The following is a 25438-nucleotide window of genomic DNA, read 5'->3' as shown; positions in this document are numbered from 1 at the left end:
TTTTTTTTTTAAGTGGGGCAGTTGTAGTTAAGTGACTTGCCCAGGGTCACACAGCTAGTAAGTGTCAAGTGTCTGAGGCCAAATTTGTACTCAGGTACTCCTGAATCCAGAGCCAATGCTTTATCCACTGCACCACTTACCTGCCCCTAAATTTTATTTTTCAATAGTACAAAAAGAATGTTTTGCTCTTGAGAGCAATGTAATTGAATATACTTTCAGTATTTTCCAAATTCCTGTGTATGTCCTTGGGGGATAGGGCAGACTTGAATTGTATAATAGCAATTAATTATTTAGTCATTTTGATCAAGATAGTTAGAAGAAGGTGAGTTGCCTTTAAGAAACCTTTTTGTTGAAAGATAACTCAACAAACAAATAAGTGGTCATAACCTTCAGTTAACATATCAGCTTTTCAGTATTTTTCTGTGTGTAGATATTTACCATACATAATACAAAAACAGCAAATAAAAACGAATTATCTCCAATTCAGCAGAAAGTTTTTTAATATAAATATTATTCTTCTTTATGTGCTTCCATTTAATGAGTGGTAAACCACCTTATTTTATAGGTGTATTTGGATATTTACTGGTATTTTTGTATGATTGTAAGGAACAGCAAAAAGACCAGTATGATAGGACTGCAAAATACAAGAAGGGGAGTAACATATAACAAGACTGGAGTGTTAAGTTGGGACAAGGCTGTGAAAGGCTTTAAATTCCAGAGAGGAGTTTTTATTTGATCCTATAAATAATAGGAAGCCCCACTGAAGTTTATTAAATTGGGGGTTGAGGGTGCATTGGTAAGACCTGGGCTTTAGGAAAAGCACTTTGCCAACTGTGTGATAGATATATTGGAGTGGGAAAAGACTTGAAGAAAACTGCCTAGGAGGAAGACATTGCAGTTGTCCAGGTGAGAGGTGTTGCAGGCCTGAACCTCTGGGTGATGGCATGTGTGGAGTAGAGAGAAGAAATGGATGCAAAGGAATGTTGCAGAGGTAGAAACAATATTTCACAACTAATCTAGTATGTGGAGTGAGGGAGAATTAGGAGGGAGAATTGAGGATCATACCTGGCTTTTGGCCATGTATGACCAGAAAGATGCTGGTACACTGACAGAAATAGGGAAGCACTGAGGAGGGATGGGTTTTCATGGAAAGATAATGTCATAACATGATATAAATTGCATTCTACCCACACCTGCCAATCCTTTTCAACTCGTTCTGTCTCACCAAAATGAAAAGAGGTAAGGAGAAGAAGGTCCTTAACTCACTCATCATCACACTTGAGATCAGAGAGTATAAGGAATATAGTTTTGGAGTACAATGAAATGTGGGATCTCCTGAATTTGTTAGGTTTCACAGAGGAAACCTAACTAAAGGACAGTTACATCAAATCTTTCTTGAGTAACTTTGTCTCTGTACTCAGGTTGTGTTATCACCACAGACTAGTTTTGTTGTTGATTTCTTTGAATCCACCATGCTTCTGGTTGGTATAACACATGTTAGGTTCCTTGCCATTTGTCATTTTATATGCATAGCCCTTTTAGCTTTCCTATTCTTATAGTGCCACCTTGTGGATCACTAAGTGGAAATACTTTCCACAATAAAAATGCTAATGTAGAACTTAAGGTCCTTTATCTATCAACCTATTTTTCTAATGTTATTATATTGCCCATATTAAGGGACTCATTTAACAAACTCAAGTTTATATAGCAAACTCAATAAGAGCCAGCAGTGTGATGTGGATGCACTTAGGCTGTGTTAATTAAATTATAGTGCCTAGAAAAAAGGGGTGGTGATTTTGAATTATGTGGAAAAGTCACCAAACTTTTCATACACTTCGATTTAGCAATCCCACTAATACACTTCTATACCGTGGAGGTCAAGGACTGAAAAGCTCCATACATGGCAGAATATTAAATAGAAGCACTTTTTGAAGTATTAAAAAGCCAGAAACATGAGTCACCATCAGATAGGGAATGGTTAAACAAATTTTGGCATATGGATATAATAGAACACTATTGTGCTTTGAGAAATCACAAACATGAGTAATTTAGAGAAATATAAGAAGACATGTATGAACTGATACAGAGTGAAATCAGTTGAACCAGGAGGGCAGTCTAAACAGTGTTTATATTAATATAAGCAAAAAAGTACACTAAAAGACAGCTGAAATGAGACTAATTGAAGTGACCTAGAGAGAAAGTCCTGAAGAACAGATAATGAAATATACTTTATCAAGAGAGGGGGGACTTTAGCTACAGAATGTAGTCATTTTTATTTATATTAGTATATAGCAGAATATAGTAATTTTTCAGTAAGTTTGGCTTAAATGTTCTTCCTTTTTACAAAGCAGATGATTTATTGGTAATGGGAGAAAACCGGTGTTTGGGGAAGTTACTGATGTTAAATTATTCAAATAATACTTTAAAAGGGATGGTTATTAATAACAGTATACTCAACACTGGATGCTACATCTTAGAAGAAACATTGAATAGAATCATGGTGATAATAATTCTCAACAATGTCATTTGAGCAAGGATACTTAAGTTCAGCCTTGAAAAGGGAAGGCACAGGAGGGAAGGAGTGTGTGTGTGTGTGTGTGTGTGTGTGTGTGTGTGTGTGTGTACATATCAGCTGTCTTCAAGTATTTGAAGGTTTGTCTGGTGAATGAAGGGTTAAACTTATTCCGTGTGACTTGAAGAGGGCAGAACCAGGACCAGTAGGTCCCAAGTTATTGGGAAGCAAATGTTGGGGGTTTTTTTGCTCAATATAAGGAAGAAGTTCTATGCAATAAGATCTACCTGAAAATGGAATAGATTGCCTTGCAAGGTAAGGAATTTTGCATTACTGAAGGCTGGTTGGCCACATGATTATGCTTTAAGAGAGAATTGGTGTTTTATATGATTTCTGAGGGCCCTGGTCCTTGGTTTTTCTTAAGCATGAGAGAAAGTATTGTAGCATCATCATACAACAGGTGATCAGATGAGAATATGTAAAAATACAATGCAAAAGAATGAGTGTGGGCATCTATTCCCATGTGTCCTTGTATGCAGTTTCTACCATAATATAGCAATATCAGCCTCTTAGATGATGAAACTCCTATCCAAGGGGCAAGAAATGTTATCAGCTCAGCTATTTATATATTGTGATTTCCTTGTACTTTTAGTTTATACTTTATTAAAAAGGGGTTATAAAGCTTAATAAAATATATAGAATAAAAGGGGCCTTCTGCTCTTAATTTTATTTATTGTCTCCAATTCATTATTCAGGAACCACTTAAAAAAACCCCACTTTTTGTAATGGTAGCAAATCTTGTTGTATCTTTTTTCTCTAGTGTTCCCAACTCCTGCCCAGCCAGTCCTCGTGGTGCTGGATCTTCAGGATATCGCTTTGTTCAGAATGTCACCTCAGACCTGCAGCTGGCTGCAGAATTTGCAGCAAAAGCCGCATCAGAGCAACAGGCAGACACATCTGGAGGGGACAGCCCAAAGGTTTGTTGAGATAGAAAGATATTTCCTGAGAACCTTCCCACAGCATTCCATATAAATAAACTATTGCTGGTTAGTATCACAATTGGCATTGCATAGGTATGAAGTATATGCAATATATAATATATAATATGCTTTGGTAGATTATTAGGTATTGTGCTTTGATATCAGGCACATATAAATGATATTTGGCTTCAGGAGTTCTTAACATGGGGTCAGTGAATTTGCTTTCTAAAGTATTTTGAGAATTGTATTTCAATATAATTGGTTCCCTTTGTAACTCTGTATTATATGCATTTAAAAACATTATTCTGAGAAGCTTTCTCAGCTTCACCAAATTGTCAAAGGAGTCCATGACACTAAAAACATTAATGAACCCTCTATACTCATTATTGACAGAGCTGTTTCAGAGTCTGTGTTAGAAATTTTAAGCAGAGTTGCAATCTATCCCCATGTAAAATCATATTCTGATTTTTCTTTATGGACTTCATTTTCTTCTACCATATAATCTAGTTTTATTTCTCTTTGTGGAGGAAGTAAAGAAAGAAGTTCAAAATCATGTGCTTGTGCTAACTTCCAGCCTCTACCGAGTGTGAAAGAAATTTGGAAAGAAATGGAGATAAGTTTAAACTAATACATATTTTCTAGTTTTCTGTAATCTCAGAACAAGTTATTTGGATCTTAATTTAAGAAGTTGAGATAATCCCAGTTCTCTTGGTGACGTGAATAAGTTTGATTTGTATTTTGCTATCTCTCAGACCTCCATTGTGTTCTCTTCTCTTCAGGATGAATCAAAACCACCATATTCTTATGCTCAGTTAATAGTTCAGGCTATATCCTCAGCCCAAGACAGACAGTTAACACTAAGTGGGATCTATGCCCATATCACCAAGCATTACCCTTACTACAGGACTGCTGACAAGGGCTGGCAGGTGAGTTTGAAAATTCTGCTAATTCTCTGAAATTCTTCAGAAAATTCTCAGTGAAGGTCAGAACATAGATGTTTATTTTAGCTTTCTCAGTTTGAATAATTGAACACATATATTTTAAGTACTTACATAGTGCAAGGCAATGTGCTAAGCCCTTCCAAGGTCTAAAATTGAATTTAATTTTTCCCTGGTTGGGTTTTTGGCCTCAAGGAGAAGTGACAAGTTGGCAAATGATTCTGATATAAACTTTCCCAAAAAGTGCCGTGAGAGAAATGTATATGAAGTGTTATGGTATCAAAAAAATGGCTAAAGAGACTCGAAGAATGCTTTAAGGAGGTGATATATATCATACCATATATCATACATATATGTGTGTGTGTATATATATATCTCCTCCTGTCAAACCTGCAGATAGGTTCTTACAGTTCTTTTAAATGTGGGAACTGAGGATTTAGTGACATTAAGTGACTTGATGCTTCCATAACTGCTAGTAAGTATGGGAGGCAGAGTTTGGGTCCAATTCTCTCCTGACTTCAGATCTAGACCTCTTTCCATTAGATTAATTCACTGTGGCCCATTAAGTTGAAATGGTTTGGCCAAGCTCTCTTAGGAGTCCAATTAGACTTGAGCATAAGATGTGTAAAGGGGAGTAATGGCAGATAAAGCTAGAAAAATAAGTTGGGGCTAGATAAGTGACCACTAATCTCAGCTCTGTCACTGACAAGCCCCAGGAGGGCTATTGATAGTCATTATGACATTTGATTCTTTTTTGTTGTCTGTATAATGGGGAATAACCGTTCTATGTCATAAAACACAGAAAAATGATGGTGTTCTTTGCAAGTTCTTTTCACTTTCTTCCCAAACAATGATAAAAGAAAACACACCTTGTCAGCCACAAATTTAATACATTTTTCATGGTCATTTTTCTATATTTAGTTTAGTGTTCAGATTATTTTTCATATTTTGTGATTCCATTTTACAGGAATATTACTATAATCTCTTGGTGCTGTTTGAGCTGTTTCCAGGTTGGTCAATAATTGGTGGATCTGCCTTTTCCTCCCTACAGAATTCTATTCGACACAACCTCTCCTTGAACCGTTACTTTATTAAAGTCCCACGTTCTCAGGAGGAGCCTGGAAAGGGTTCCTTTTGGCGCATTGACCCAGCGTCAGAGGCCAAGCTAGTAGAACAGGCATTCCGGAAACGGAGACAGAGAGGAGTTTCCTGTTTTCGAACCCCTTTTGGGCCCTTATCATCAAGGTAAATATCACTCTGTCCCACTTCTGGTTTTCTTTTCTGAAACTATTAGAAAAAGATATTTCACTTTAAATAGAGAGAAGAGACTTGGTATTTTTTGCTCTCAAAAGCATCCAAATCTTTTAATAATATGATTCAGAAATTAATGTAATGTTTTAAAGGTCAATTGCTACTTGATGCTACTTGAGCATGATGGTTTATAACCCTGTAAAATATACTTATTAATTTAAATGGTAAATAAAAGTATACATTAATATAAAAGCAATAAAATGACACTGGAAATAGTTTTCTATTTTAAAATTTGTAACTTCAAACAGAAAACTTACTTGTATAAATAGTTTAAAATTTAGTCTCTGGTATAAATTATACATTCATATTACAACATTTTACTTACTTGTCATAGTTTGTCATTGAGAATCCCAGTCTTTTTATGATAAGAGCAGTGAAAACAAAGATTTGTTGGCTATGTTAGTGTGGGTAGGAGCTTACAAAATAGTTTTTGACAAACTTTGGAGTATTCCAACAAAGCCCTTATTTTCTAGAACACTTGATTCACTTTAAAATAGAAATAGAGTAGAAATTTTTCATGAAAGTAACCACTGTTCCTTAAACTGTTTTTCATTTTATGTTAGTCAAGTCATTTGGTCAACCAATAGCCATATATTGAACACTTAGTATGTGCCTGGCACTTTGAGAGATACAGAAGATGATTTTTTTTTTTATCTTTGCCATCAAGGAGCTTACATTTTGCAATCTAGTTGGGGAAATGACACACTGTCTCTAAGAGTTAGCGAACAATTAAATAGTACTGACTGCAGGAACAGTGGGAGTTTAGAACTGGAAGAAATGGGTATGGGTTTGAATACTTAAGGAAGGTTTGGGGGAAGCAGCAGCAGATCTTGAACTAGATTTTGAATAGGATTTGGATGATTAGTCAAGAGGATGTTCCAGGAATGTTAACAACATGAATGAAGGATAAAAATTAGTTTGATGTTATTGGGACAATAGTGAAGGCATTGGCTTGGCTAGAGCAGAGAATTTATCTTGGCGTTCTGGGAAATAAAACTGGATCAGTAGGGTAGGGCGAGATTATAAATAACTTTGAAAGCTAAACAGAAGAGATTTGACTTAATGGGCAATAAGGGAGGGACTCAATGAACTGATATTTTGGTAAGACAGGTCTGTATGTACTATGAATTTAAGTTTACAAAGATTGGAAGCTGGAAGGTTAGTTAGAAGATTGGTCGGGGGCAGCCAGGTGGCACAGTGAATAAAGCACTGGCCCTGGATTCAGGAGGACCTGAGTTCAAATTCAGCCTCAAACACTTGACACTAGCTGTGTGACTCTGGGCAAGTCACTTAACCCTCATGGCCCCATAACAAACAAACAAAAAAAACAAAAAAGAAGAGCGGTTAAGTAATCTAAACTGTAGGAATAGAGGAAAGCACAAGGCACAATGCACAAATCAGTCATTCGAAAGTAAGAGTCAATAGAGAGGAGACATATGTATGTGGGAACGGAGGAGGGAGAAGAGTTAAAGATGACTATCTAGCTGAGGAGACTGGGTAATTTTTCATAAAAATGTTTTAAATATTTATTGGCAATTTAATTTTGATTACCTGTACTCTTTGCATCCCCCATCAGTCCTATTTTAGACACTGCTGCTCTTACATCTTCAATCTCCCCCTAATTCTTTTTAAAAGGGCTTTTTCCCCTCTTCCCTCCCCCTGCCCTGTCTCTTTTTCTCTTTCACTCAGTTTTGCTCCTCTTCCTTTCTGTCTCTTAATTGAAATAGCTTGATAGCCTTCCTGTTTCTAGTAACAGAAGCTGATCAAAATATTCTGAAGTCCACCTTTGCTCCATAAGCCCCATTCTTTGACCAGAAATCACATGCCGGCAATAACCTGCTGAATATGGAAGGTTTTATAGAGCCTTAGTTAATGAAAATGAATGAACTTTTCATTTGTTCATTTGTTATATGTTTGTTAGGTATGTAAAACAAGTCGTATTCTCCAGTACTGCTTTTGCTTTCTCACCTGTGAATTTTTGCACATTGAAAATTTATGTGTGTATGTATATGTATGTGTGTATACACACATACACATATGAAATAAGGGCCATCTGAAATTATGATTTTTAGCTGCAGGGTGCTAAGGCATGTTCATGGAAGGCTGGCTGATCTCAGTCAAGGAGTAAATGCTCTTGAATTGTAGCTTTTATTGCAAAGCCACAAACAAGGCACTCTCCTCTCACTTAATAGAGCTTTAAAACTCTGGTTTTATGTTGTCAGTTGGCAAGCTGTCACTGCCAAGAATGGTTGTGTTGGAAATATATTAGGGGGGGCAAGAACAGTAGAAGAGAGGTTTAGCAAAGGGATGGAATGTGCGATGAAGATGTTGGAGTTTTCTGTTTAGTTTCTTTTTTCATTTCTTGCCACCATTATATTTAAGCCCTTTGGACTTTTACTGACATAACATGGTGCTTCTTTTGTTTTTTTAAGGAGTGCTCCTGCTTCACCTACTCATCCAGGGCTAATGTCCCCTCATTCTAGTGGCCTACAGACTCCAGAGTGCCTGTCTCGGGAGGGTTCACCCATTCCACATGACCATGATTTTGGGTCAAAGTTAGCCTCTGTTCCAGAGTATCGGTATTCACAAAGTGCACCTGGTAAGGGTTATCTGTTTTGCAGATAAGGGGTTTTTTTTCTTTGTTTTTTTTATGTGCTGATATGTTTTTTAAATTCTCTACTCTTGATCCAGAACTGATGGCAGGAGAATTTTTTCAAAGACCATGTCATGTGTAGACTTGATTCTCTTTCTCACTTTTTGTGTTCTTTAGGTTCTCCTGTTAGTGCTCAGCCGGTGATAATGGCTGTTCCTCCCCGACCATCTAATCTCGTGGCCAAACCAGTCGCTTACATGCCAGCTTCAATAGTGACTTCACAGCAGCCTTCTGGTCATGCAATTCATGTTGTGCAGCAAGCTCCCACTGTTACAATGGTCAGGGTTGTGACCACATCTGCTAATTCAGCTAATGGATACATACTTACCAGTCAGGGCACAGCAGGAAATAGCCACGAAGCAGCAGGCACAGTTTTGGACTTGGGCAGTGAGCCAAGAGGTAACCTATCTGGTAATTTCATTAGTTCTTAATGGAGACAATTTTGGCCTTTGTAAAAAAATAAACTGAATTAGAACTTGGTTTCTGGAATGTCAGACAGTACAGGTGGAAGCATGGATGGGTTGTGGCAGAAGTGTAGCTGCCAACAACATGAAGATGTTTTGTTTTTTGTTTTTTAGTGAGGCAATTGGGGTTAAGTGACTTGCTCAGGGTCACACAGCTAGTAAGTGTTAAGTGTCTGAGGCCAGATTTGAACTCAGGTACTCCTGAATCCAGGGCCAGTGCTCTATCCACTGTGCCACCTAAAACTGCCCCTGAAGATGATTTTTTAAAAAGCATTTCTGCAATGCCTAAACTACATTTGCATTAATTATACTTCCCTTTATTTAGTAGATCACAAAACCAGTTTCTTTGAATACTTGGTAGTTTTTCTTCAAGATTATATTCCCTAAGTATCTAGATCTTTTCTAAAATGAAATATAAATTTTTTAACATAAAAAGAATCAACCTATGGAAATGTGGTAGTAATTGTAGCAAGAGGACCTCTAGTGAAGAGTCTATAGAAGTAATTTTAAATGAATATTTTGTTTCCAAACTAGAAATTCTGACTTTTAAGAGCTTAGTAGTAAAATTTAAGTCACTGTTTACAAAAAAAAAAAAAATTGACTCAGCTCTTTTAAATTAAGTAACATCTCTTAGTTGTTATCTTGATCACTTTGCTTTATCTCTTCACAGTATTTTTGTGGCACAGCCAATAGGAGAATTTCATTTTTGTGAGCGACTGACTACGTTTGTGACACCCCAGGCAAATAAAAACATTGTTGACGTTTTGTTTTTAAAATCAAATTATGGATATTTGCCATTTGAGTGATTATGTTAATCAAATGAAGAATTCTTATGATTTAGTTTTATCGTTTGTGTGGATAAGGTGGTACTGCTTAGACATAAATATAATCAGACAGCTCTTTGATATTTCTTTTTTTAAAAAGTGATGTAAATTTGTTTAAAACTAACTTATGTGCTCTATAGGAAACATCTTTTTCAGTTTGTTTGGAAATAATTAAGGGATTCTTGAAGTTTTCATTTAATCAACATCATGGACTTTTGACAGTGCATTTAAAAATTTTCTGCTTAACAAGGACTCCAGATTTTTCCCATTTTCAGTCAACATTCCTTCAACAAATAGTGTCTTTTTGTTTGTTTGTTTTTGTGGGGCAGTGGGGGTTAAGTGACTTGCCCAGGGTCACACAGCTAGTAAGTGTCAAGTGTCTGAGGCCGGATTGGAACTCAGGTCCTCCTGAATCCAGGGCTGGTGCTTTATCCACTGCGCCACCTAGCTGCCCCAACATATAGTGTCTTTAAGTGATTGAGTGCCTTGAAACTGTCCACAAGCAGTGCTGTTACCCGGTACTGTTACCCATAGGATCTGTATTCCTGAATTTGAATGACATTATTCCTTTTTTTTTTTTGATCAATCTTGATATGTTGGTGTCAAATAAAAATTAAGAGAAATGTCTCTGTTAGTTTGTCTGTAATACGGTGTTTTTTAAATTTTGGTAGCATTGGAAGATAAGCCTACAATCGCATTTGCGACAATTCCAACTGCCAGCCGAGTCATCCAGACGGTTGCCAGTCAGATGGCTCAGGGAGTTCCAGGACAAACAGTTACAATACTTCAGCCGGCAACACCAGTGACCATTGGGCAACACCAGCTCCCAGTTAGGGCAGTGACACAAAATGGAAAGCATGCTGTTCCTACCAATAGCATCACTGGCACTTCTTATGGTAAGATTTTAGTAGTCTTTGCATTCATTTTCTTCCCTAGATTCTTCTCACTTCTCTTGCTGTGTAATCTTTGTTATGATAAATGCAAAATGTGGGATGTTTTTCTCAGTAGAGCTTTCATAGATGTCCTCCAGTTGAGTATGTTGTAGATTTTTCCATCATAATTTTTGAGTGTGGTAGTAAGCTGCTTTTTTACTTAATTACCAAAAAGGCAATTTTGACCTTTGTTCAGAAGAACAAGTGTTGATCTTAATTTTACATATTAAATCTGTGTCTCTTCCATTCCCAGCCCTTACAAACCCACTGCAACTTCTCGCAGCCCAGGCTAGCTCGTCCACTCCTGTAGTGGTTACACGAGTGTGTGAAGTGGGCCCTGAAGACCCAGCAGCCTCCTCAGGGGAGCCAGATGTCAAAAGACCTCGGTTGGAGGAACCCAGTGGAACTGTTGTGGCACAGGCAGGGGTGATAACATCTACAACCCCACAAGGGCAAGGAACCGGTGAATGAAGTACCTGGGAAAGGAGCTGGAATATAGGTGGAGCAGAAGGCGCATCAAAAGGATTGGTAGAACAGAAGTGTAAACTGCCTGAACAGCCGCTTATCTTAAAGTGAGATAGGAAAGACAGCTCCACAGCTCATCAGATCTCGAGGTGCCAAACAGATTGGGAAAAGCTTGGGAAAAGCTTCCATCTACCTGTACCTGGAATTCAGCTCAGCCTTTACTTTTGTTTTTCTCTTCCATACCTTTTAGTTAAAAAACAAAACAAAAAAAAACAAAACAAAAAACCCACATAAACAAATACAGACAACTGATTGTATGACTGCTGGGAATTCTTTTTTTTGTTTTTTTCAGCACCTCCTGTCTTTCCCCAGCCTTTTCTTGAAGAGGCTGGGGAAGAGATTGCAGTTCAGTATCTCAAGGAATGTATCACAAATGTCTGCTCCATAAGAAGAAGGTTCCTTATTTCTCCAATGCCTTAATGCTGCCTCTCAGAGTTTGACATTGATGTTCTTAAGGAAGCAGCCTTGACCATCACAAGAAGACTGACACAGGTTATCATAGTGACAGCATTAAAGTAGCATGGTACCCGACAAACAATCCTTTTAAAGAAAAATAATTGTATTTAGAATGAATTGTTATTTATGTAGGAGGTTGAGAGCAGGCTGTTGGGGTGGGGACCAGGTGGTAGAGCAACAGAAATTGACCAATTTGTTATTTCATAAATGTCTTTTTTCATAGAAAGGCAAAAAGAGAGGTATTGACATTAGTATTATTTTTAACTGGTTTGGTTTTGACCCCACAATGTTTCTTGCTTTGTTCAGATATGTACTATGTGTTTTTAATGCATCTTGGACAGAAGTTGAGGGAATGCTCCCTGCCAACCTTTTTGTTTTTGTTTTTAGTTTTACATGCATGATGCATGCATTAATCACACCATGGAGTTAATCCACAGCTGTAACTATTAATGTCATGTTAGGGGAAATTATGCTAGCTTCCTGCATTAGAACATGTATTTGCCTCAGTACTGTTAGAAAGTCCTTTGGGTGAAAGACTGGTGAAAAGCAGATGGACTAAATCATAACCATATTATCCAGGGTTCAGTATTTGGAGTGAATGTTAATCAGAACTGAGCCTCTGTGCTGTCTTTCCTGCAGTAGTAGTAAAGTTCCATTATAACTAGGTGTTCTAGATAGAACCACGTGGCTCACTTGATGGGAAAGAAAATAGAGCAGAGGTTCCTCTGTTTCACAAAAAAATGGAACTGTTCTCCCTATGACCTAATATAAGACCCTAATATAAGATATTCTCAGCATAGCTGAATGCAGTTTTGTAATCTCAAATCTTTTCATTTAAATTTTACCCAAATTCTAGTTTTCTTTCACAGGTTATCATTGAAGTTGGAAAAAATTTCCTTTATCTATAACATCAGAGTCTTTGGGGTCAATTCAAGGTAATGGAAACTACCTTCCCAAATAATGAAGTTGCTCACTGGTATCCACTGGTATCCACCCAGGGTTTAGTCATCCTGTCTGTCTGAATTCTCTGTGGCTAAAAACAAAGAAACAAGCAAATAAATAAATAGCAGTGCTCTCTTAAGGAAAGTGAACAAAGCGCTTCAATTTAATGAACCTGTATTCTTTAGGAAAATGCAGTATGTTGAAAGGAAATGGGAACATATGGAATATTACTGTCTGTTCAGATTTTTATCTATGTGTTTTCTTCAGCAATTTGCAGAAGGGATGAAGGAATGCTTCTGTTAGAAAATTATTTCCTAAATATTTTGGTGCTGCTTCTCCCAATAGTCAACATTAGGAGGGAAAAAAATGTACACAAAACTTAAGTATCAGGAAATATTTTTCTTTCTTTCTTTTTTTAGAAGAAAGCCTTCTTTACCCCCTTCCTACCCACCCCAACCAGTTAACTCTTTAAAGCTGGTTCCACTCTATGAACTCTGTCAGAAAAACTGCAGTGGTGTTCAAAACTTCCCCAAGAAATATATAAGACAAATTAAAGACAAGAAAATTTCATAGGAATTAGGAACTAACCATTAATTTTCTGCTTTAAAACAAAAGAATTAATTGTTTATTTTATTTTTAATTATTCAAAGCAGTGGGCATTAATCCCACTTTAGAAATTAACAATTTGTGATCAGAACCCATTGAATTAACCAGAAGTTTAAGAAGAAGGTGGCCTGGTGAAGACACCAGGAAAAGAGATTTCGACCAGTCCCCCTTTATACTATTATGTTCTCTTCAGTCAGGATCATAGGGAACTGGCTCCTCTTATAAAAAATTACTGAGCCCTTCATGAAATGCTCCATTTTTCCCAATAAAGGGAAATGGGAAAATGTTTATGTGAGCAAGTTTTAAAATGGTACCACAGCCACAAAAACATTATTGATATCCATGCAATATTAAGTATGAAAAAAGTGAGAGCAGTGGGAATGAGATAACCAGTAATGTAGTTCTCAGAGATACTTTGCCCACCTTTAATGATGATAGATTATGCTCCATTCTACACTTACATTTTCTTAAGAGAGAGAGTGTGTCTGTGTGTCTGTGTGTGTGTCTGTGTGTGTGTGTGTGTATCTGTGTGTGTGTGAGAGAGAGAGAGAGAGAGAGAGAGAGAGAGAGAGAAAGAGACAGACAGAAATTAGAGTTGATTGACAGAGAGAATGAGAGATGAGTGATGAATTAATTGATGTCAGGCAGACTTCATTCTGCACTGACTTCAGTTACTAACAAAACAAGGGCCTTGTTCAGGCTAGAGGATCTGTAATTAGTGACTTTTTAGGGTCACCAATTGCTTCTTTAACCATCCTTAATTGGTATTTGTTCTGAGTACTCCTTGTATATAACCTAGGAGAGGGAAATGGCTTATGGTGGTAGGAGCTATATTTGGTCTTCAGTTATCATGGGTACCACAGACTTTCTCCTTTCCAAGCTGGGATTTTCTGCAGAGAACACTCCATGTTGGGAGAAAACAGTGGCTCACATTTTTGTTGTTGTTGTTGTTTCTTCTGAACTTACTGCTCCCATCTGTTAGTTTGTTTTATTGATATAAGAAAGCACTAACTGCTTTATCTGTGCAAACTTTGGCAGTGAATAGGGGAGGAGGGAAACAGCAAAATTTTAGTGGAAGGAATTTCCCTTTCTTGAGATTTTTAGCACCTTAAGCTTCTGCAAGAGTTGAATGATGAAGGAAATAAAAAGGATCAAGGTCAGCAGAAAAGTGGTAGACATTGGGGAAATCATTACCTCTATAGATCCTCTGTTTTTTAATAACCTTAGAAAGGTTTAGATTATAGCCAGGAAATATTGCCTTATATCTTCTAAGCCAATGTTTGTGGCAGAAATATCTGGCAGAAATGCCAAAGTGGGATGTGTAGTGGCTTTAGAAATTCCTGGAAAGAACCTTTACCGTTTGGGACTGAAGCCAGGAAAGCAGTGTGTATCTAAATTTGTCTGATAGGTGCTGCTCTAATGCTCCAAGTCATTTCATCTTTGTCTTCCTTCCATCCTTTCACATTTGCCTCCTGCCATTTATGGCTCCCCTGAAAACAAAGCAGGAAGTTTGCTTATAAAGAACTTTAATTTTTTAAGAATTCAGGAAATCATACTTGTATTAATATATATGTATATATACTTATATATAGGTACATATACTTATATATGTATGTGTGTGTATATATATATATATATATATATATATATATATATACACACATATATACACCTACATACACACACACCAGATATGAAAATCCCCCCAAAGTTCTACCAGTTAGCTTAAATATTCATTCTCCTTAAATGTATTTTGTGGTGATTTTGGAATATATTAAGAACAATACTTCACAATTGACGAGCCCTTACAACAGCTGGTAGACAATTTTTAACTGTGTTGATATTTGGATAGCAATATGTAGAGAATACCACCTATCTTCTTTTATTAAGGCATCACAACCAAAGGTTATGCTTCAGAAGTCAATATGTGATTAATGTTAAGCACCAAAGGTCAGTAATTCTGTTATTTATTGAATCTTCACATAATAGAGCATTATACTAAGTACTGTGGGGAGATACAGAAGAAATGAAAGGGTCCCTAACCTCAATGAGTTTATTAATCTAATGTTTTGTCCCATGAGTTTACCTCTTCCTATAAGAACAATATCCATTTATTCTATCAGAACAAGTATCAGTCTTACCTTTTTTTTCACTGTGTGATTTTTTTTTAAAAAATTATGATATTTTGCCCAAATATCAGTTTTTTTTTCCTGTAAGCAGAATATAAAATGGTATAATTAAAATGACTTTTGGGAACTCAGATGCATTATTTTCTTATTTCTTCTGAGTTCCTTAAATTTACGTGTGTGTGTGTGTATTTATAGCAACATATGTGTTTATACACACATGTACCTATTTCCCCTTCATTTAGTTTAGGAAAAATTAGCTTTTCCCTCCCATAAAATTAGGAGAGCTGCCTTAGTTTTTTTTAAAAAATCAATTGAAATGTACCAAAATAGTGTTCCAGACACACCTTTTCCTCTTATAAGTGTTGTTTGTTTCTCTGTCATATCCATTACCTTGGTAGCTAGTACTTTGTTTGCCTACTGTTTAGTGGTAGCTTTAACCCCCTGGATGAATTGCATTTTAAAGTGATCTGAATCCATTGCTCAGAGAAGAGATCGGAAGCTTTTCTAACAAATCAGTGGGAATAAATAAGAAGTAGAATGAATAGTGACTTCTAAGTCTGGAGTAATGTCCCATCAGTTTTCCTGAGGGCATCTGGTTTTGTGTATTCATTATAGACTGCTTACTTATCCTTTTTTCTCTCATTTACCACCCTCCCTCTCCTCCCCTGCCCCCAATAAGTAAAACAGTAAAAGAAAAAATTTAGAGGTGAAAGGAATATCAATCATTATGCTTGCATGCTTATACTATTCAAACCTGAGTGACAGTGTTATTATTTAGACTACTATATGGGTGTACGAGCATTTTGCATGACAACTCTGTTAGTCCTAAGGCCATGAGACATATTCCATTAATTGTCATTGGAGTATTTTGTTGGGCAGAATGGGATGGGAATTCATCAGACTTTTGTTATTTCTTCAAAATAATTAAGAACTGCCATGAAAGGGACATTTCAACGTGAAGTGTATGGTATAAACTGGTTTTATTAGAAATTTGAGTTTAAGTAGTGCCATTACTAGGTAATTTGGAGAGTTCCGATGAGAGAGAGCGAGCCTTTTTTGTTTTGTATTTTCTAAAATGTTACATGTCTTTTTACTTTATAGATGTGTTATTGAGACCAGCAGCAGGTCTGATGTCATTACCTTTCATACAAAATTTTGGCTGAATGTGGAAAAGTATTAGAAGAGTCTTCTTTTCATAGGTTATTAAAACATGAAGAATTTGAACAAAAAATACAGTTGAGGGACAGAGGTTACAAAGCATTGTCATATCTTCTTTTTCACTCAGAAGTTTTGCAGTTAAATAACTTCATCTGATATAAGGAACTGTCCTCTTTGTTTTTTCTATTCCATTTTTATCTTGTTTGCTTCTCTTCCCCTGAAAGAATATCTACTTTAGGGAAAATTCTGCACCCTCTGGATATTTTTAAAAGTACTTTAAAACAACCATTGTGCATATGTATGTCTCTTGTACCTCTCTGCTGAAAAGAGCACTATTATGCTAAAAACTAATAACTGGCCAAAATGATTGTAAAACACTGCAAATATAAAGGCTATATGAATGCTAAATGGTGTCATCATCATTGTCATGGGTTATACCTCAGTGATACATAAATAGAAATAAAAATAAAAACCCTCTATCTTATTTAATCCACAAGTTAGTGTTTTTTCTTACAATGAAAATTTTAACCTACAACCTTACTGTGAGTTGTCTTTATTATAGTATTACCTAGGAATGATGTTATTTAATGAAAAGCATTTTAGTTTTCTTGCTGCTATAGAGACCAAATTACTATATACATAGGACACAAGTGCTTCAGAGATTTCGTTTAATCTCCTTGAGGTAAGAGTTAGATAAACCTGCAGTGGAAGTCTCTTGACTTTTTGTGTTTCCACCTCCCACTATTCCCAAATTGTGTCCTTATATTTATGACACTCATTAGAAGTTCTTTTCCCCATATCCTTTTTTTCACATCAGGGTTTTTTTAAATGCTCAGGATATGGTTCCGTTCATCCTTATGCTCATTGTATCTCTTCTCTCTGTTTGATACAACAGCTTTCTACATTTTATCTATAGATACATTTAGTGCACGATAAAAACTTGGAAATGTTGCATTACAGGAATTCTCAGTTGTGCTGTATAGTTTTGTGCAGGGAGACAGTGCCCTTGCTCCCTGAGTGTACCTCACCCCAGGCTCCTGCTGCCCAGAGTGTTGGGGGAGTTTGGGCCGGATATTGCTTTCTTTGGATCAGCATCCATTAAGTGACTCCTATCATATATCTGTCGACTTCACTGGAGCAGCTGTTGGGTCTTCTTGGCCTGTTATATCCGCCTCAAGGATCCTCCTACTCAGCACAGTACAGTTGTAGCAAAGTTTCCATCTCAATTGCCTGGAAGAATGGTGTTCATTACCTAACCATTAAGGTTTTCTCTTGAAAGCAGTCTAAAATACTGCCATTTCACTGAATGTGTTGGGAAAAGCAATTCCTTAAGCTAAATAGAAAAGGTATAATTTGAGGTATAATTTTGATTTATTTTTAAAGTCATAAATTTCTTTGGGATGTGGCTTTGGAGATCTCATATTGAAGAAGGGAGACTATTTCTTTATAACTTACTTAAAATCTTGCTGCTAGGAAAGAGATAAAGATCTTCTAAAAAATCCCTTTCCTAACCTAACCAGCCCTCTTTATTCAGAAACAAGCCATAACTCATTAAGAGAACAGAAAATAAATTCTCTCTCATTTATGTCCCAGATTCTTAAACACATTTATGAATATGTATATAACATAATTTGTATGTTTGCATAACTATTCCCTTTGAATATAAATGGTACTTTAAATTACTTTTATACAAATGGATATTACTATTAAAACCAGGCACTAATCCTAGGAGAATGTAGTACATAGAGTGTAGCTTAGGAAATGGAGACTGAGCTTTCTTGTCCTTAGACTTATGTATCCAGTAACTATATCCTTTCTCTGGCAGGACTATATTGTTTCTCCATTTTGTATCTCCTTGATGCAGTAGAGGTCTCCCTTTCTCCCATTATTCCATATAGTTTTGAAAATAAAAGCTATATTTCTACTAGGAGAGATCTTTCTTATAACCATCCTTCAAATTAATATTTCCTATAAAGTGGCATGTAGAGAAAGAAGGAAATGTACTTTTAGAATGCCTGAGTCCTAGGGTCCCCTTAAATTTATTTTTTTTATACTATATCACTGAAATTCATAATTGTTTGAAATAGTCTTTTCCTGGTTTCCTTCTGGACAAGGAGGGATAGGGTTGACCTGAGGGATAATCTTGAAATTATAAGGGAAGTTAGATGAAAAGTACATACAAGAGTTAAGAGAAGGGAGGATAGCAGGGTTAATTAGTATTGATGACCTGTCTGTGCATCTGAATTTACATACAAGTTACAAACAGGATGTTAAACCTCTAATCAAAAACTATGACATTGCACTTATAAGAGTATCTACTCAAAATGATATTTCTATTGACTGAAATCTGTCCCTAAAGTTTTAAGCCCCCATTGGTCTATGACATTATCCCCTAAAGCTAATTATTATAAATATTTGTGTAATTAGCATTTTTATTGCATTTCTGACCCTTCAAATACAAATTTCATTTTATGATGTTTGGGGAAGTTGTAATGAACTTGGCATACTCATAAAGGTGCTGTCTTCAAGTAGGAACAAAATGACTTCCAAGTATTTTCATTGTATTCCAGAAACCCAATTAAAATATTTTCCTAGGATTTAGTTCATTTTAGGCATTTCCATTTCTCTTTCTTATCTTTTAAATAATGGTCATACCATTTTCTGTCCCATACTTTAGGAAAGTTTTGTGTGTTTTTTTAATTTAGTTTAGAGCTACTTGCTTTCATAGGAGAAATGCTATTTTCAAAAATGATCAGTTTTTACATTCTTTGGTTATATACAAGTTTTAGTAATGGTTCCTGGGAAGAAAAAGCTAGAGCAATGTTGATGAATTCTGGCCTTCAACATGGGTAGAGTCATGGAGGAATTGATTTATTTACAATAGTTTGAAAATGAGTCACCTCCATTAAAAAGATAGCTGTGAAAGATAAATCAAACTAAGTTCCCGTTCTACTTTACTGAAAAGTAAACCAGCTACATCGTGATTTCTTAGCTTTTCGTAGACTGGCACAGGAGTTCCGAAAAGGTCATAGAAAAATCAGGGCTATTGTGATGTTTCTGAAATTTAAAAGGGTAAGTCTACTCTACAAAGATGACCTTTCTTTTGAAACTAACAAATAAGGGGAAGAAGTTTTGTTTTCTTTCTTTTTTAAAAGGGAGCTAAAGTATCTGAAAATTCTGGGATAGTTTCTTCACTCGGCGAGCATAAACATTTTCAAATCCAGCTGTTTGATTCAGTAGGATATGTAGCTATCATGTATCTGCTACATTCAAAAGGTGAGAGTTGATTGTGTTAAATAATTGATGTCCTTCATATGCAAAGGTCAGTATGTTGTGCACTTTGGCAGTGAGTTTTCATTTGTTGTGATTGGTGTGTTGAACCAGCAGCCATACTCTCATTCATTAACTTTTGTGACCTGTGGCACAAAGTGTGAGCCTGCTGAAGTCAGTGGCTGGCTGTAAAGCAAAGTTGTTCTTTTCTCTGCTGGAAGGTATGACCTTAGATTCATTAGCATTATTCTCTAACCAGCTAAACTAACTGGTTTAGATATTAAACATTAAAAAAAATACAAATGGAGAAACTTTTAAAATTCAAAACCTTTTTTTTTTAAAGAAAGGCAGTTTTACCCAAAACCTCTCATTTTGTGTGGATTGTTTCCTGTACCAGGGAAGATTAGATGAAAGAAGAAAAAATATCCAGATTCCAGAATATTTTCTTGGGCTTGGCTAAATTCAGGAAGACCGAACCTCAGTTATCCCTTACATGTACAGATGACTAAAAGAGAAGCTATAGAGAGAGTCTCTTCCTCTGCCTGACAGTTTGGCACTTAATTTAAGGGAGTGGATAAGATAAAGCCAGCTTTGTGGATTGTTTTCTTTTGTTTTTTCTTATCCAAACATGTAAAGATACTTTTGAGTGTGAGAATGTGTGCATATGTGTGTATGTGTTTTGTTGTGTGTTGTTGGGGTTTTTTTTGTTTTGTTTTGTTTTTTACGGTGGCTGTTTAAAGTGTTTTTCACAACTTGTTTAATAATCAGTGCTTTAAAAAGCAGGTGGTGTCTCTGTAAAGTGGGAGCTTGGGTCTATGGCATTGGATGTAAATTTTAGGTCATATCATATTGTAATGTCTCACTATCTGTAGGGGGGAGGGGGGAACCAAACTGGTCTGTTTATATGAATTGTGGGAAACTAAGGTGTAAAAACCAGCTAACAGGGTGGTGAGGAAAGAGGACTATCATAAAGATGGAAAAACCAGCATCTAAGGTTAGACCTGTGTTTTCATTTCAAATGGGATACAGTATTTTTTTTATAAGGAGCCATACTTTTTTTTTTAAGTAATTTGAGATCTGAATGTGATTTCTAATTGTATCAGACGTTAATGTTTTAAAGCTATAACAAAGTTTAAAATTTCTACTTTTTTTCATTTATTTTAACTGTTCTGTTATCTGTTATCTAAAATTGATGTATGTGGTTGGGAGAAGTTTTGCTTCTCCTCTTAGCATTTGTTTCTATAACCAGAAATAAAATTATATATTAAAGAGATGACACCCCAAAACCAGTGTGTAGTCCTTTTAAATAGTATATATAGGAAATCTTGGTCCCAACAGTTCCTGGCTTATAGCAATTTATTATTATTTTGAGTTAGAGCTGCTTATATTGATGCAAATGATAAACAAATGATAACAATCTATCTTATTTTTCCCTTGGATCCTATTAATACTAGAAAGAGTCAATTTGGCAGAGAAGACATTCCATATGTGCTCGATCACAGCATATTTCTTGGGCAAACAGTTCCACTTTGTCCTGGACATTTATGATATTTCCTTTTGGGGTCATTTAATGCTCCTAGATTCTTGGCATTACATGGGATTAGGCGCTTGAGAAGAGAGCTTTGTTTCATGGACTACTCCCTTGCTTTGTGAAATTCCTGAAACTAAATATTTAGAACTTCAGAATTGTTGATATGTAATTTACTTATCATCCACTCCTCACCACTCTTCTCTACTTCACTTCCCCTCACCCTTCTTCACCCCACTTCTTCCACCACCCTTCTCTTTCTGCTGCTTTTCCAAAGTAGCACCTAATTCCCCTTTGCTGGGATACACATCTTTATCCTCAGTACACCTACCTTAGATCAACTATATAGAGGACAACATATTTTTGACACATCTAAAGTCACTTCTGGTACAAAAGGTGGTGTTGCAATGGATAAAAGGCTCCTTGCAGATCTTTCTCTCTTGTTTGATAGAAGATGCCTTATCAAAATCAATTGGATGAGAAGTGTCTAAGATAGATTTTACTATCCTCTGTTTTACTTTTAAACAGAGCCAAGTGGAAACACCCATCAATATGTGCCTCATTCTCTTCATTTTATGTATTCCTGTTTGTTAAGTTGGCTTTACTCCTTTTAGCAGTCATGCTATACATGCAGTATTTGATGCCCTAAAACGATAAGCATTTGAGTGGTATTTAAATAATTGCAGTAAAGTGTATTCCTTTATTCAGCTGAAATTTAAAGCTTTGGTTAAAAGTTATACTTTTGTTTTATTACTGCCTTGAATTTTTTACAAAGATGTATGTTGACCAAATGTTTCTGGTATCAAGGCTTTCCAGTATTCATAACTGAGTAAGTATTTCATTCAGCTAAGTACATTTTATTTGTTTTTTATTTTTCAAATTTACTATATCTAAACATTTAATACAAATAGAGGTTGAATTTTTCCTTGCTATAATTTCTTTCGTAAGATCTGTATTATGAGTCCTGATGTGAGGTCAGCAAACTCATTATATTTTAAGTTTTTCAAAAAACAAGAAAGAGTAAAGATAATAACTTATCTAATCCTAGATGTCCAGTGAGCTCATTTGACTAATTGGTTGTTGTAGGTTTAGAAAGAGAGGCAAGGGGGGCAGCTAGGTGGTGCAGTAGATAAAGTACCGGCCCTGGATTCAGGAGGACTTGAGTTCAAATCCAGCCTCAGAAATTTGACATGTACTAGCTGTGTGATCCTGGGCAAGTCACTTAACCCTCATTGCCCTGCAAGAAAGGAAGGAAAGAAAGAAAGAAAAGGAAAGAAAGAAGCAAAACCACAAAATCGTTCAATAGATTCAGTCTTTAGGGTTTAGCAATATAGACATCAAGATTGCCTTATGAACCTTTGGAGGCTTTTATTTATTCCAAAAGAACTCATTTCACAGTTGCTGGACCCCTGTGTTGAACATTAACCAAAGATGTATAAATACATGAAATTAAAGCTTATTGGAGAAAAAAAAATTAGATTGTTTAACAAGAAAACAGAAACAAATGACTGTGACCCATCTTCTCGTTACCGAGCTTACTTAAAGCTTTAAAATCACCTTCAACTATATGTACTAAAGAAAGGCAGCCTGATATATTGTAGAGAGTTTGAACCTAAGTCAAGAACTGGGTCTCACCCTTTGACGCATACTGGCTGTGTGACCCCTAAGCAATCACTTAACCTCAGACAACCTTATATTATAGAAGTTGTCTGTCTTTGATAGAGGGAGTTTGCTAACCAGGGATTTCTGCAACAGTGAAATCATATGTTCAAACCAGGATTCATAGACAAGGTGACACATGCCACAAGTAAGGAAGGTAATGCCAAATGCAAACCAGCACTGATGAAAATATCATTGGAAATATACAACAGCACTTGTATCGGACCTACTCTAATAAAACCTCTACATGGCTGAAGTCTTTCCCTACCCAGCCTGGGCCTGTAAGCCCTGAATCAGCTGTTGCTTTACTTCCTAGATTGAAGTATGTTAAATTGGCTATGCTAGCCAATTTCCCACAAGAGAACACTTCTCAGCCTAATGGATTTGTTACTTACCTGATGGTATTGTTGGTATTATAAAACTTAAAATAAAGGACTTGTGATTTAATTGGTGTAAGTGGCCCCTCATCAATCAAGATAAAAGACTGAAACCCCTCTATGTCTTTAAGACAAATGATCTTTAAGACTTATTTATTATAGCCAGGGTAGCTAGGTGGACTCAGTGGATAAAGCACTGGCCCTGGATTCAGGAGACCTGAGTTCAAATCTGGCCTCAGACACTTGACACTTAATAGCTGTGTGGCCCTTGGGCAAGTCACTTAACCCTCACTGCCCCACCAAAAAAATCAAACAAATGTGTTTTTAAAAAGTTACTATAGGGGCAGCTAGGTGGCATAGTGGATAGAGCACCAGCCCTGGATTCAGGAGGACCTGAGTTCAAATCTGACCTCAGACACTTAACACTTACTAGCTGTGTGACCCTGGGCAAGTCACTTAACCCCCCATTGCCTCACTTAAAAAAAAAAGTTACTATAGCCAAAAAATTCCTCCTCCCTATGGACAATCTCGGTAAACAAGCTTCTATGACTTTGTTAGGTCTATCCTTCAACAAAATATAGTGCTGGGCCCATCTAGATACCTGGATTCTACCGTACTTTTGCACTCAAATTGTGTTTGAGAACCTGATGTCACCCTTTTGCCATAATAAAGCATCAAAGTATAAGGCTTTAGTGATAAATGTTAAAAAAAATTACTAAGTATCCCTAAAAATAACAAAAGCACCTGTTACTTTAATATTCTGCTAAACAGCCAGTTTGTTGAGGATGGGTATGGACCTATTATGAGCAGGTAAGGGAATATGACAATGTTTGGACCTAGAGGAGCCTAAGTCCTCATAGGCATGCCATAAAAGCCTTTAAAAAGCTCCAGAGGGAACAATGATACAATATAGAGAATCAGCTACAAATTTCTTCAACCAGTGTAGGACCACACACATGCACGCGCACACACATGCACACCTTGTCAGAATGCCATGAAAGCTCTAAAGCACATGTACACCTCAGTCCCCTAGGACCCAGGGCCTGAGCAGCACCTAATGCAGAATGACCAGAATCTTAGCGATAGGGGTCCAGTACAGCAACCAGCAAACCATGCCCAGCTCAGTACTACAGCAGCCTGTACCTGAATTAGTCATGCATTTGTTTAATTTTTTTTTAAATTAAATACTTTAAATTTACAGAGGTCTACTTTATCTTCTTCTGTTCCCTGTCCTCCTTGCTTTCTTGAAAAAGAAAAGAAAAAAAAAAACCCTGTTAGAAACTTAGCAGGAAAAAAAAGCCTCTATTGTCTGTGTCCCTTTCCCTCCCCAAGTATCTTAATTTTCATTTCACTCTCAGAGCATCACCTCTCTAGAGGTGGGTAGTAAATAAGCATTTATGTTCTTGCTGTGTGACAGGCACTTTGCTAAGCACTGGGGATACCAAAAAAAGAGACAAAAGACAATTCCTGCCTTCAGGGAGCTCACAATCTAACCATGGCAGGAGACAAAACCAGATGATTCCCGAAGAAGGTAGGACCCAGTCTGAGCCACTGCACCTAGGACCAAATAGGGCCTGCCCATGCTATCCAAGAGAGTATGGAAAGAAGCAGATTAGGACTCCAGCACAAAACTTGAATCCATATATTGAGGCTAAAGATAAAGAGTAAATACAAGAAAATGCAAAACATGATAAGGACATTGCTTGAAATGAGAGAAGACCAACAGGAACTTAGAAGAAAAGAGTAATTCCACATGCCCACATATAGTCTCAGAGAAAAGCATGTCCTGGCCACAACAACTACAGTAGCATTTAGAAAAAATGAAATGAGATACAAAATGAAAGGTTAAAGAAAATGACAGCTAGGTTAGGAAAGAATGTCAAGGAAAATTAATACCTTAGAAGGGATAATGAATGGTACCTTTTACCCAGGAATTGGACTCCTTTAAACTTATAATGGGCCCAACAAAAAGAAATGTTTCCATGAGATAACAAGAAATATGAAAGCAAAATCAAAAGATTGAAAAAAATCCAAGAAAATGTAAGGCATATATCAAAAATAACACCTGAGGGGCGGCTAGGTGGTGCAGTGGATAAAGCACCGGCCCTGGATTCAGGAGTACCTGAGTTCAAATCCGGCCTCCACCACACTTAAACACTTACTAGCTGTGTGAC

At 36.5% G+C, this 25438-nt stretch overlaps 1 protein-coding gene across 1 annotated transcript in view; it reads left to right on the top strand.

Annotated features, from left to right (window-relative positions):
• The window catches only part of FOXK1 (forkhead box K1), a 119767-nt gene extending 104985 nt beyond the window's left edge, over window positions 1–14782 (top strand). Inside the window, exons 3-9 of the mRNA XM_043984891.1 lie at window positions 3333–3489; window positions 4272–4418; window positions 5482–5675; window positions 8174–8340; window positions 8512–8793; window positions 10354–10578; window positions 10868–14782. Coding sequence (XP_043840826.1) covers window positions 3333–3489; window positions 4272–4418; window positions 5482–5675; window positions 8174–8340; window positions 8512–8793; window positions 10354–10578; window positions 10868–11085 — 1390 coding nt within the window. The 3' untranslated portion in view covers window positions 11086–14782. The remainder of the gene's footprint in view (window positions 1–3332; window positions 3490–4271; window positions 4419–5481; window positions 5676–8173; window positions 8341–8511; window positions 8794–10353; window positions 10579–10867) is intronic.
• The last annotated feature ends 10656 nt before the right edge of the window (window positions 14783–25438 follow it).

This window comes from Dromiciops gliroides, chromosome 1, assembly GCF_019393635.1.
Source record: "Dromiciops gliroides isolate mDroGli1 chromosome 1, mDroGli1.pri, whole genome shotgun sequence".
NCBI lineage: Eukaryota > Metazoa > Chordata > Mammalia > Microbiotheria > Microbiotheriidae > Dromiciops > Dromiciops gliroides.
This window is presented reverse-complemented; position numbering and strand designations above follow the sequence as displayed.